This window comes from Saccoglossus kowalevskii, chromosome 4 (assembly GCF_978046115.1).
Source record: "Saccoglossus kowalevskii chromosome 4, keSacKowa6.1, whole genome shotgun sequence".
Taxonomy (NCBI): domain Eukaryota; kingdom Metazoa; phylum Hemichordata; class Enteropneusta; family Harrimaniidae; genus Saccoglossus; species Saccoglossus kowalevskii.
Window position 1 is genome coordinate 38,734,545 of NC_140644.1, and position 13,288 is coordinate 38,747,832.

Consider the following 13,288-nt stretch of genomic DNA (forward strand, 5'->3'; position numbering starts at 1 on the left):
AATTTTTTTATAGGGAGGGGGGCACTTGATGGATACTGTGTGAATAATTGAAATTATAATGATGTTTTAAAGTAAAGTTGTAATTACGTTACTGCTCTCCTGAAATATAGATTCTATATTCAAAGTCCTTAATTACATTATATATCTTGCATAACGACCTATAGTATGCACATGTAAAAAACGACATTATGGTGGTTAACATCATTACATTGATCAGCAAAACAATTTAACATAAAATAGATACAATAAATAAATGCAACGTAACTGCAACTATCTCATCTGTTACAAAAAATCAAATTTATTTTTTGTTATAAATTTTTGTTGCGAAATATCCATGACTGTAAGTGCCCCCTCCCAATCCTATAATGAGTGAAGTGGAGTGGGCGTGTCCCTTAGTTTTACTCTCACGCCCAGGAATGCTATTCGTGCAGTAAAAGTAGGAAGGGAGTCTTAATATCTAAATACATTGAAATATATTCCCCTATAATAGACATATCACTTAAGTGTGATTTTAGCATCCCAGTTGTAGCAAATTGGAATTTCAATAATAATAAATCTAGGTTGAGTGTACCAAAATAATGATACTTTCAGAACCGAATAATCACAGCATCATGAAACCCATAATATGTTTGTATAACTTCAACATTAAGGATGTCAGCGTTTTTAATGTACACATGGTCAATTAACGTTCCACTTTCTGTAGTTGGTAAGGCAACACATTGTTTGAATCCTTGCTTTTCTAAAATGTTCTGCACACTGGAAGACACAAGTATATTTTCATTGAAATCACCAATAATAATGTTACTTGCAGATATTTTACTCATTTCATTAACCAGATCCAACAGGTTTTCTCTAAACACATCAGCTCTATACGACCGAGGTCTATATATAACAGCTACTGACACACGTATGTCTTTCACATAAAAAGCTAAGTACTCCAAATTAGGCACATATAGCTTGAGGAATTCAGTACTTTTATGAATACTAGAATAAACTGCTACACCTCCATGTGCCTGTTGTTTCAAATCTGATGTTATCTCATTAGATGTATCATAAGATATTGATCGTGGTTTGTGATGAAAATCAAAATCTTTTAATTTTAATTCACTATATAGTTGCCCATCCAGTAGCCAGGTTTCTGTCAAACACATAAAATCAACATTAACAAGTCTTTTATCGCATTTGATGTCTTCAAAATGAGATAATAATCCTTCAACATTGTGTAGCAAGATAGTACATTGGCAAACACCGTCTGACACTGATTTTGACGTCAAGTATTTTGGCATGCTTAATAGAGCTGATTCAATCCTTTCATTGCAATACATACTCGATTCCTTGAAATCTTGAATAATAAGGCCATCTAATGTCTTAACTCTACTCAAGGCTACATAAGCTTGCCCTGGAGAAAATATTTTATTTAATGATACTACAGCTTTCTCTACTGTTAATCCTTGTACTTTGTGTATAGTGCATGCATAAGCTAGCTTTAATGGATATTGTCTTCTAATGCCTCCGCCATTGTTTACTCTGTCCTCTGATGGTTTAATAGGTGTGCTATTTGGTGACAATACAGAGAAGCTTCCAGATTTGCTGCGTAGTTTAGTACCAACCTTCACGTTATCAAACACTACATATATACAGGATGGAAATATGTTATTGTCTTCAAAAGAAATATGTGAAATTTTGCCAAAAACACCATTTACTAGACCATCAGATACATCAATGTTTTTAATCAACATCACACGCGCATTTATAGCCAAAGTAACCGACTTTGCCAAGTTTGTATTGTAGACTTTAACATAGTTTCTCTCTCTATGTTCTAGTTTTTTAGTTTTAGTATTTCTAGAAAAGTCTTGAGCATTAATACATATGGGGTTTGAACATGTTGCAAGAAGCATGTTTATATTACATTGATCCACATCTTTATTTGTTGCAAATATATGCATACCATTGTACTCTTCACCAGTTTCACAGAGACGAAACATGTTCACAACACTTGCTGGTAATTCATCAGATTTTCTTCGTGTTCTGACGCTATTTAATGCCTCAGCAAACTGTTGATCTTGCTGCCTTACTACATCTGTTAATTCAGCAATGGCGAAATAATCATTCCACAGATCCATACCTTCGCTACTAACATATAAAGCCTTTCCTTTTACAGGTGGTAATTGATAAAAATCGCCTACAGCAATCACAGAAACATTTCCAAATGGTGAATAGTCACCAGTCTGTTTGATTTGCCTTAATCTCCCATGTATATAACAAAGCAACTTCTTGTCAACCATTGAAATTTCATCAATAATAAGAATTTGCAGACTACTAAGTTTGGAACGAATGGTAGTTAATGTATCTTGTCCTAGTGGTTGATATGGCAATTTGGCATCAACTGCTATTGAGAAAGTACTATGAACAGTGGTTGCATTTATGTTGAACGCAGCTACACCAGTCGGTGCTGTCAACAGAACAGAAATATCATCTGGATTTGGTAGAATACGAGCAAGGATTCTTGAAGCCTCATAATACACAGCCTTGATAACATGAGATTTTCCTGTTCCTGCTCCTCCACTTAAGAACATGTGAAACGGTGCAACATTCTTGCCATTAGCTTTATCTAAACACCATTTTCGGACAGTGTAGAATATATCACGCTGTTTATCATTAAGTGATCTCATCAATATTTTAGCCTCATTTTTGGATATTCCACACTGATTATATACTTCTTTACAAACGTCTTTTTTATCTTTATGCAACAAGTCTGGAATTGAATCTTCACTTTCTGATTCATTAGATATTGAATTCGTACTAGCTGATTCTAAACATTCTAATCTTTCCTTCTCAGACTCTGGGTGAATTTGTGCCCATGCATCTTCTAAAAGAGGGCATGACTCAAGCATTTGCTCAGCTGCATCAATTACATCAACATCTTTCTCAAACATTGCTTTATTTCTGTCAACTATAGATTTTACACTTTCAGGCCAATTGTTCTTGTATTTTACAGCACCAGTTTGATAAAACTCTTCAAATGAATGGAATTGTTTAGGTTTCAACTGGCATTCAGCTCTGTATGGTAGAAAAAGTTGCAATATACTTTGATAATGCTTCTCTGGTTGCTTAGTTACTGAAAATCTTGCATATCTGACAACTGCAGGATCAGTTCTTGTTCTCCTTTGCATATAACCTAGACCATTATTAAGTTTAATAACTTTATTGTTATTAATATTGCTTTTTCTTTCTACCTCTGACTTAGGTACAATTCTGTATTCAGAAGCAAAACTTGCAAGACACATGGTATTAATTTCATTTGGTCTATTCTTATAACGATCAAGCATACTTGTCATCCAGATGTTTTCATTGTTGAGATCTCCGCCTTTACTCATGCTCTTTAAAATTGCTAGTGGGAGACTCATTTTAATTGGATTATCGCCTGTAGGAATAAATTGTACTTTTCTTGAGCATTCTTTCAACCTCAAATTACAAACTCTGTATACAGCTTCCTGGGCACTCAACTCACGGTTGTGAAGATATACACCTCCAATTTTTTTCATTGCAAGTTTTGCATCCATATTCCCTTCTTTTGATGCTTCCCTCTGTGCATGATCTAACAACAATCCCATTTCTCGTTCAGCTTTTGAAATGTAGCTAATAATGTACACAACACAACTGTAGGCATCCACAATATATTGTATGTCCATATTTGCATTCCAACATCTCAGAAGATCTTTGTTATATTGATTTACCCAAACATCAGAAGGTTGCCGTTTTAAAACTATGCTTGTTTTTTTTGTCAACACGCTACATGCTTTCTCAAAGTTTTCTTGGGTTAATTCAATATAAGCAAACAAGGATGAAACAGATGTGAAGTTATTTTCAGAATTCAGTAGTATATTCCAGATTTTTGTCAGAATTGCCGTGGCTGTATCTTTAGTCATCTCATTTTCTTGGTCTGTTTCTTGATATTCTGCTTCACTATCAACATAATCCTGTATGACATTATCAGTTTCAATTGTTATCTCTTCTTTGTCCTTAGCTTTTTCTGTATCAGTTCGAACAATAAAGGTTTTTCCTGAAGGTGGACGTGGGAAATTAAATCTACAAGTAGTACCAAGTTTTCTGCAAGTTTTTGAATGTCTTGTACTGTGTTTTTGTACACTATTCACAATCTCATTAAGTTCTTCGTCTTGTTCCGAAGATGGCATTTCACAAGTGACATATTTGTCCACAAATGTTGTTACTTCTGCATCATCATCTTTATCAATAATTGGTGCATCCTTTACCCAAAAAAGACAATGTGTATGAGGAGAACCACGTTGCTGAAATTCAACACGGTAAAAATAATCTACTATTTCGCCAATAGGTGCTGCAGGTGACATTATTACCCGTTTCAAAAAAGAGTGGAATCTGTGTTCAAACATTCGAGCTGCAGTTACAGGGTTGTTTCTCAATACAGAACATTTTTCAGACCAATCAAGCTGTTCAAAACTTCGTGTATCACCTTCTTCTCGAAGAATGCATTCAATTATTTCAGGCCATCTAGTGTCAGCTGATGAAAATGAACAAAACCATGTAGGTATACCAAGCTGTCTTAACATTGCAAATAAATCTTTCTGTGCACTTTGCCAAAAAGGTGGTGTTCCACGGATGGGTTTCAAAAACTTGTATCCCTCATTGTGCTTAAGAATGTCAGTCAATGACTGTGAATTTGTTAAAGTTGCAGCTGTTACAGATTGACCACCTGCTTTACCAGAACCTTTGCGTAAGGCAATAGACACATTTGAGACAACTTGTTGTACTTCTGACAAATACTGGGCATAAAATATAAAATCTGTATTTTTTGCAAATCTACCATCTGCATTCATCAAACGAGTATGCAGATATCTTGACAATGTTATTTTTTCACTGCGTTTGTCATGAAATGTTGGTGATCCTTCAGGATACAAAACAGGAAAAGACTTTGCTTCATTACCTTCATCCATTAACATTTTAACTGGACTATTTCCTTCAGCGGGGGCAATGCAAGATATTTCATCAGAAGGTTGATCAAGAACTTCGGGTCCAACATCAACTGGTTGAAGACATGTATCTAAAAGTAATCCATCTTTTTCTTCTTCATTGTCCTCAAAATCTCTATTTTTTCCTTCAGAATGTTTTGAGGCACTATCCTCGTTATCTGGTGTTTCAATTTCTTCTTCAATTTTTGCTAAAGGATTAACCCAATCTTTGTTAAAACAAACATTGCTATACCATTTATTGTTCTTCTGAAGATATACTAATGCATTCTTTATATGAGCCTCATTTACAAAGTGATACTGATAATGGCCCTTGTATGTCAGTTTCCGCTTCAGTTTTACTTTTATCATTTGGTCATCTGATTCACATCTTGGTAAAATGGATGTAGCTTTATCAATGCTAGAAGGAACACATACAACAGGTCCATGAACACCATTTTGTCCACCTTTTGGTAAAGCCAACAGTTTCATAAAAGGAATGTGCAATGCCACCAAATGTTGTTCAAGAGAGTTTAAGCATTTTAATTCATCTGGAATAGGCTTCAGATTAAGATTGTTGTTAACTGCTTCACATGGAATTTTACCACTCAAAATTTTCCTTTGACAAGTAAAACAAATCCATAATTTACACTGTTCATTTTTCAAATATAAACATTCACTATTCCTAGAACACACACTGCTACATTTGTGTAGATAATCTTCAGTAATACACTTATCTGCAATTAATGCAACATTCCCACCTTTTTTGGTGTACACCTCTTTTTTACAGTGAATAACTTGGTTTCTGAAAAGTCGCCGATGGCATACTGCACAGACAAAATCTGGACCATGGGCAATTTCATTTCTAAACATACCCAATACATTTGTAAAATATTGTTTCTTATTTGATTCTATTAATCTCTTGGTGGTTGTTCTATTTAAAAGATCTTTTCTATGCTGTTCATTCTTTTTATATGTTGTAGTACTCCTTGTCTTCACAGCTTCTCTGTGCGACGGATTATATTTATATTTAGTAATGCTTCTAGACTTCACAAAATCCCTGTGGAATTCATCATCTTTATATTTAGTAATGCTTCTAGATTTCACAGAATCCCTGTGTAATTCATCATCTCTATATTTAGAAATGCTTCTAGTTTTCAAGCACTTTCTGTGTGATTCATTAGCTTCATATTTGGCAATGCTTCTAGTTTTTATAGACTCCCTGTGCTTTTCATTTTGTTTATATTTGGCAATGCTTCTAGTTTTTATAGACTCCCTGTGCATTTCGTCATATCTATATTTTGTAATGCTTCTTGTCTTCACAGCTTCTCTGTGAGACTTATTATTTGCATAATGTTGAATCATGTTCTTTTTTTTTCTTTGGCAAAAACTGTCATCATTGTAATATCGCTCTCGCTCTTTCTCTAGTTTACGTTTTTTAGCCACATGTTGCCCAGTTTGTTTACCACTTCGTTTTCTTTGAACATATTCTTTCCAACATTTAAGATAGGCACGTCTGCCCTGAGATTTTGTAATTTTTGTTGGTTTAGTTAAAGTGTTTGGTACATCATCTGACTCTATATTGCTATCATTTTTAAATAATTTCATTGTTGTTCCAATATCAGTTTCTGTGCTTTCTAAACGTCTTTTCTTCATTCCAATTTTTGACACCGTGTCTTGTTTCATAATATTGCTCTGGAAGCAGTCACACAACACATCACCAGCATGCTTGACACATTCAACCACTTCATAATGTATTTCCATGGCGTGTTTTAAGTATATTGCTTTTCCATTATTGGATACACTCTTGTTAAGCTGATAGTTGGAGTATTTAATCCATTTACCTCGGCTAAATGTGAAAATATCTGTTCTTAATAGATCAGCAGCTCCAAGTATTTCAACTTCCGTTGCCCATGTTTCAGCATATTGCATACCAGATGTTAGAATGTAATCATCAACAGACACATGGCCTGGTCTTAAAAAGGGGTAAAATACAGGGTTATTCTTCTTTAGATGATTTACAATGGCTAATCTGATTTGCATGTGGTTATCCTCACTTCCAGATAGTACATATGACAAAGCCCGGAAAAAACAATTACCATCCCCTTGGATAGATTTGGTTTTGCATGGTTCACCCATTTCAAAATTTTCAGTATGAAACCCAAATCTTTCTCTTTCATTTTGTAAACTAAGTTCAGTGCACAATCTTTGACACATCTCAGAGGACAAGGGTTGATATAAAAAAGGTGTATGATCTGATTCAACTAACTCCACTTCATTATCTGACTGAGTTTCAGTGTCAATAACATGATACTTTTCAGCATTAACATTTATACCCGTAACTTCAAACTGTTCATTTTCATGCACATGCATGGATACAGCAAGATCACAACAATGTTTATACACCATCTCAATACTACTGAACTTGATTACTATGCTTAATCCATCAGGTGCTACCATGCCTTTGGAATTTCTTGAATGTGAATCAAAGATCCAATAAAATCCATCATTCTTGATCACAGCAAATGCTGCTCCGCCAAATATAACAAAGCATGAATTATATTCAGTTAATGATATATCAAGAGCATTGTCAAATGGTGTAAGAAATGTGTTCTCATAATCACTTTCACCAATAATACCAAATAATGAGTCACCAACACTCAAAGTAAACTGGGTGTCAAATAAATCAACTGTTTGTGGTAATTCTGTCACTAATAACAGTTCTGAATTAACAGTTGTAGACTGTTGTAAAAAGCCATACAATTCATTACCAGTTTGCAGTATTATATCCAAGTCTTCCGATTCCCATGAATCTACATATTTGATTTGACTGAATATCATAGAAACTAAGCTATTTGCAACACACTGTTTTCCACTGTTATCTAGAAATTGATGATGACCTTGATGAAAACTTCCTTGTACTGAAGTTGTTAGCATGAACTTATTACCTGTTGTCTGATCATTAACATTTCCAACTGAATCATTTAACAAATTAAATTGCTCTAATGAGAAACTCTCTGCAACATTATTTGTTTCTTCATCATGTACTTTATTAAAAATACTTCCAGCACTAATTTGCGACTCGTTCTGATCCCGAAAGATAATACTTACAGATTCATTCTGATCCCGAAGGACAATACTTTCTGATTCATTATGATCCCGAAGGACAGTATTGCTATGATCCCGAAGGACAGTATTGCTATGATCCCGAAGGACAGTATTGCTATGATCCCGAAGGACAATACTTTCTGATTCATTATGATCCCGAAGGACAATACTTTCTGATTCATTATGATCCCGAAGGACAATACTTTCTGATTTATTATGATCCCGAAGGACAGTATCGCTTTGATCCCGAAGGACAGTATCGCTTTGATCCCGAAGGACAGTATCGCTTTGATCCCGAAGGACATTGGTTGGTGGGTTTCTACCCAAGGCCAACCTCTTCTTTAGAGCTTCACCTCTCTTCCAACCTTTCTTTCGAGGCATCTGAAAGATACAATTGTCAAAATACGAGTGATTTATTTAATATATTTGCTAAATTGAGCACTGTTTTTACTTACAAGAGATAGGTACATTGTTATTAAAATACAGATGCCACCTGTGTCAATTTCATTAGCAATACTGCTAATTTGCAAGCAAAACAGTGAGATAAATTGCAAACTTGCATTGTGAGTTTTTTCCTTCACAGTTAAATACCACACAGCTGTCTTGAATTGCATCATCACACAAATGCATGTACATAGGTCTGATGTCTGTGTTTATGATTTTTGAAGTTTATACAGTTGTTAATAAAGAGCTAAACATACACTCATATCTACCCCTAAACATGTTCAAACATGATCTAAGTGTTTGTGTGAATGAGATCTGGTTGTAAAAAATGGTTGATTTCAAAAATATGTTACCTAAAAATTGTAGACATACAGCTGTCTTGAATAAGAACACTATAGAACTTTATTTACTGCTTAGAATGTCTATTGAATTACTAAACTAAAAACCTGATTGGTCCAGATATGTATGCATAGGCTAGAAAGATTGACACATATATATATCAATTCCCCAGTTGAGTGACAAAATGATCTACATATAGCACTAACTCCCACAAACCATGTGAACTTGGATATATTTTACCATAATGCTGACATGCAGTAATAATGTGTATAAATATCAATACATACTGAGCAGTATATAAGCATATATCCAGAGTTCACACTTCATTATTAACGGCTAACAAAATGTGCACATGTTTGATACATAATTGTTAACCAAATTAAAACTATATAAGGTATAGATCATAACAAATTCATCTTTCATGCCTAGACATATCTTACCTTTCAATATACAGGAATAGATTGTTATAGACTGCAAGTGAAATATAGAGAACTGTTAAATTATGCAACATAGTGAATTTACAATTATTATAGTAATGTGACTGTCAACACAGCAATTTTTGGTATTAATACATTTACAGTACTGTAAATGGCAAACCTACACAGGAAAGTGTAACAAACAACTCTTTAATAAACATAATAAAAAATATTCACTCTTCGCTACAAATTATTTACAAAATTGTTCGCCCTGTTAATTGATTCAGGTTGATTTCAGGAAACGTGAAATAGCAAATCATTACAACCAATGATTATTGACAAAGGGTCATTAATTTGACCAGTGGCTGAAACCGCAACATGCAGTTAGTACTATAGGTCAAAGGTCACAATACAAAATAAAACAAGCAGCCTGTCAGCTGAGATAGCCCCGATGTTAGCTGTTCAAAATTAGATATCATCATGAATTGAACAAATCTCAGATAGGTATACCTGAGGTACCTATATGAATGGTATCCAAGCAATAGGCTCAAAATCAACCATTAGATAGTACACACAAGACGATTGAAATATCAATGCAACATACCCACAAGTAACAAAAATAGCAATTAAGGACCAGCAAGAAAATTTGGTAAAAAACACATGTGCAAAGAACCGGATGACTCCAGGTTTTGAAATTGTTAACACAAACATTGGGGTAACCCTGAATCTCTGGCCCCCGGCCAATGGGTCCCCGGCCAAATTGAATGGCCCCCTGGCCAATGAGCCATTTACATGTTTTTCTCACATATTTTTATATATTTCACACCACTAGCCAATCTCTGGCTCAGGCCAAATTGAATGGCATACATATAAAATATGTTTTTTGAAATTCAGTCCCTCATCCCCTTGGCTTTTATCGCCGATTTTTTTGTCGCCAGAGTGATTTACCTCATCAATTTTGTTTCACGAGCGTCTCTAATGAATAACCTATCCAACCGCTGGACTGAATTAATGATATTATCAAAAAATCATAGAAGATTTGGCGAAAATCGGTCATTTTTGGCATCAACATATTTTTGCTCAGAAACGCAATGGCGATAAGACGCAGGTTGTTTGGATCGGAATGTTTCCTTTGTTTTGGGTTCGTTGTGAGTCTAGAGACATAACAATGTTATTTTTAGAGAATATAAAATATGTTCTGTTTCAATACAGGATTTTGATATGCCAATCGGGCAATTTTAACAATTTCTTACTGGAGCGTCCCCCTGTATGAATAGTCCTCTTCTGTCCAAAAATTGGCAATGGTACTACCGGTAGTACAGAATGGACTTCCTGTTCTGCGCGTCTTTGATTGTAGCAATGTTCACGGCACTGTACGAAATACGCACACTCACGAATTTGACAACATTCACGGAAATACCAGTTACATCACTCATAACGATTGATGATTCGATTGCTGGCCGGGATAGATGTGTTTATTTCTTAGCTATATGTCTACACTTGCGTTTCTCAATTTCGATGTTTGAAATCATATCGCTGCTTTGGATGCAGTCGGTTGACAGATTGTTTTGGCTTTGCGACTCTTTGGGCATGGGCAACTGATTTTTAGGTTTCTTTTTTTAATATTCTGACGTTTACTTGGTCGTATTTTGTATATACCAGTCAGACACTGACAACAAGTAAGTAAACAGGCCTGGACTCAGAAGGCCCCAGAGAAAGCGTCATCGTACAACATTAATGAACTAAATTTACATTACAATCTCATGCTTCCGAACAATTCGATATTTATGATGGAAAACAAAGTATACAAGTACTGTCTACAATATACTGCAAAGTGGAAATAATATACTTATTTAACCATTGATTTTTGTACAAAACTCCAAGAACACAAAACCAACAACTGACAACAAAAGACAAAAAAAAAACTGCCGAGTACACTACACAGTCACTGTAGTCACACCAATAAGAAAAACATACAAAATAAATGTCAGTGAACACAATCTTTATAAAAAAAAATTGCAGTTTGCAGCCTTTATGGACAAGTTCACAACCTCTAATATTGCAAAACTGTCAGTTGTGAACTGTACATTAAATCTTATTAGGATTTCCACATAAAGTTACACAGATCAAAAAAAAATTCAATATTAAGACAAGGAAAAATAATGCTTTTTTGTCAAGGGTATAAACTAAATTCTCTTATCCTGGGGGTATTTTTGTGGGTGTACAAGTATGCATTAAAATTATCAAAACTTAAAAAGTAATCATAGTACAAATGTTAAGTGAACAAAATTATCAAGTGATTTTGGATTTGTTGGAAAAGTGGCCGAAAGGCTGTGACATTGTTTATTTGGTGATGAGAACTGCCAAGCCAGTTTATAAAACATTGAACAAAGATTTTTTCGTAAATATTACCGACCACGAAAGACGCCCATCGCGAAATGTCTCTGTATTACTGTCGAGTCATGGTGACTTATCGGCCAATTCACTTCCGCGTTTTACGTACATTGGCGAGTGGCGTTAAATATATAAACATTTGCGAGAAAAACATGTAAATTAATAACTCATTAGCCAGGGGTCATTGGCCGGGGCCTGAGATTCGGGTTACCCCATACATTGCTAGTTTTGGGAATTGAGGTTTGACCTTTCTAATAATCGACACTATAAAATAGCGCCATTGTTCAATTATTTCACCCATTAGAGCTGTAAAATAATGTCTTTGTTTGTTTGTGACGCTCAAATGACACGTCTGTGACTTTCTAAATTGCCAAATTGATTAACATGTGCAATGCTTTAAGAAGTTGAACACGGTGCACGCACTTCCGGTCGACATGACTGGGCGACGCCATGATTGTTTTACACGATAAATGACTAGAAAATGCACAAAATTTATCACATTTAATATCTTACACCGAAAACCGGACTTGAGAATGCGACAACTAGACCTTTACATTTCGGATATGTTCACTTATAGTTACATAAATTGTCATATATTATCAATATTCAACATTTGAATCTCCGATCATAAAATAAACATGTACTCACCTAAACGAAAGCGCAGCATATAAACTTCGACCGTCTGGTGGCGCTATATAGTTTTCACAGTCACGGCCTGAGAGACGGGCCGTTGTCCAAGTCCAACATTCTTAGTTATACCATTGAACTATAAACCAGTTCCATGGTTATACTAGTAATTAGTAGTCCAATAAAATTTACGAGATCAGATCACACGATTATTACACACCTTGTTGTTCTCAGATTGATTTGTGGAAATTGTATGCCTTTGTTTTAATCTGTGCAAGTGCAAAAATGTGCACATTTTGTACACGAATTGAAGTTATATATACTTGTAGAGGCTGTAAATATAAACGACGCTGTATTGATTGTCAATGTTTTATCGACTACATGACATGATTTATGTACGGTTTATACTAAGACTATACATGTGTTGTAAATTGATCAAAATTAAAGTACACGTCTGTCACTGCTAGACCGTCGTTTTATGTAACTGTTATGATATGACAGTTTATACCGGGCATACTCTGTCCCGGGATTCGCCCATACAGATGTAAACGAAATATTATACATATAAATTTTATAACCAGATCTTGACATAACTTAGACATCTCTGGTATCATATTGACAACATAAATTTACAACATATTATAAGTTATTAAACCAAGTACAAGATAGAATGCAACAACTGTGGCACATATACAAGAAAATATTTAAAATGTTTTGTCTATGCTGCTACAATTAACAGTCTCAAAAACGACTGTAGGTTCCATTATGTAAGTTCCATGGTTACATGCACTTTTAGTATAATGTGCGCCCTCTATGGCAACCAGGCTGCAGTAGCTTCTTAATGATACATTTCTGCAATGAAGCCTCATATTTTAAGCTGAGTGGCATGCGTTATATTTTATTATTTGAAATGTTTTCAGGTTATTTCAAATGTAAACATCCTGACAGTGTAGTGAACCTTGTTATTTAAATACA

At 34.7% G+C, this 13,288-nt stretch overlaps 1 protein-coding gene and 1 long non-coding RNA gene across 2 annotated transcripts; both read right to left on the bottom strand.

The window, feature by feature from the left end:
* Positions 1–587: 587 nt before the first annotated feature.
* LOC146747397 (uncharacterized) lies at positions 588–7,922 on the bottom strand. The gene has a single exon (XM_085498421.1). The coding sequence runs from the start codon at positions 7,920–7,922 to the stop codon at positions 588–590; it is 7,335 nt and encodes a 2,444-aa protein (XP_085354547.1).
* An 88-nt stretch (positions 7,923–8,010) lies between these two features.
* Positions 8,011–12,376, bottom strand: LOC146747398 (uncharacterized). The gene is made up of 3 exons (XR_014929226.1): positions 12,335–12,376; positions 9,317–9,347; positions 8,011–8,474 (listed from the first exon to the last, which is right to left on the bottom strand). It is a non-coding gene; the product is annotated as an uncharacterized LOC146747398 (long non-coding RNA).
* Positions 12,377–13,288: the final 912 nt, after the last annotated feature.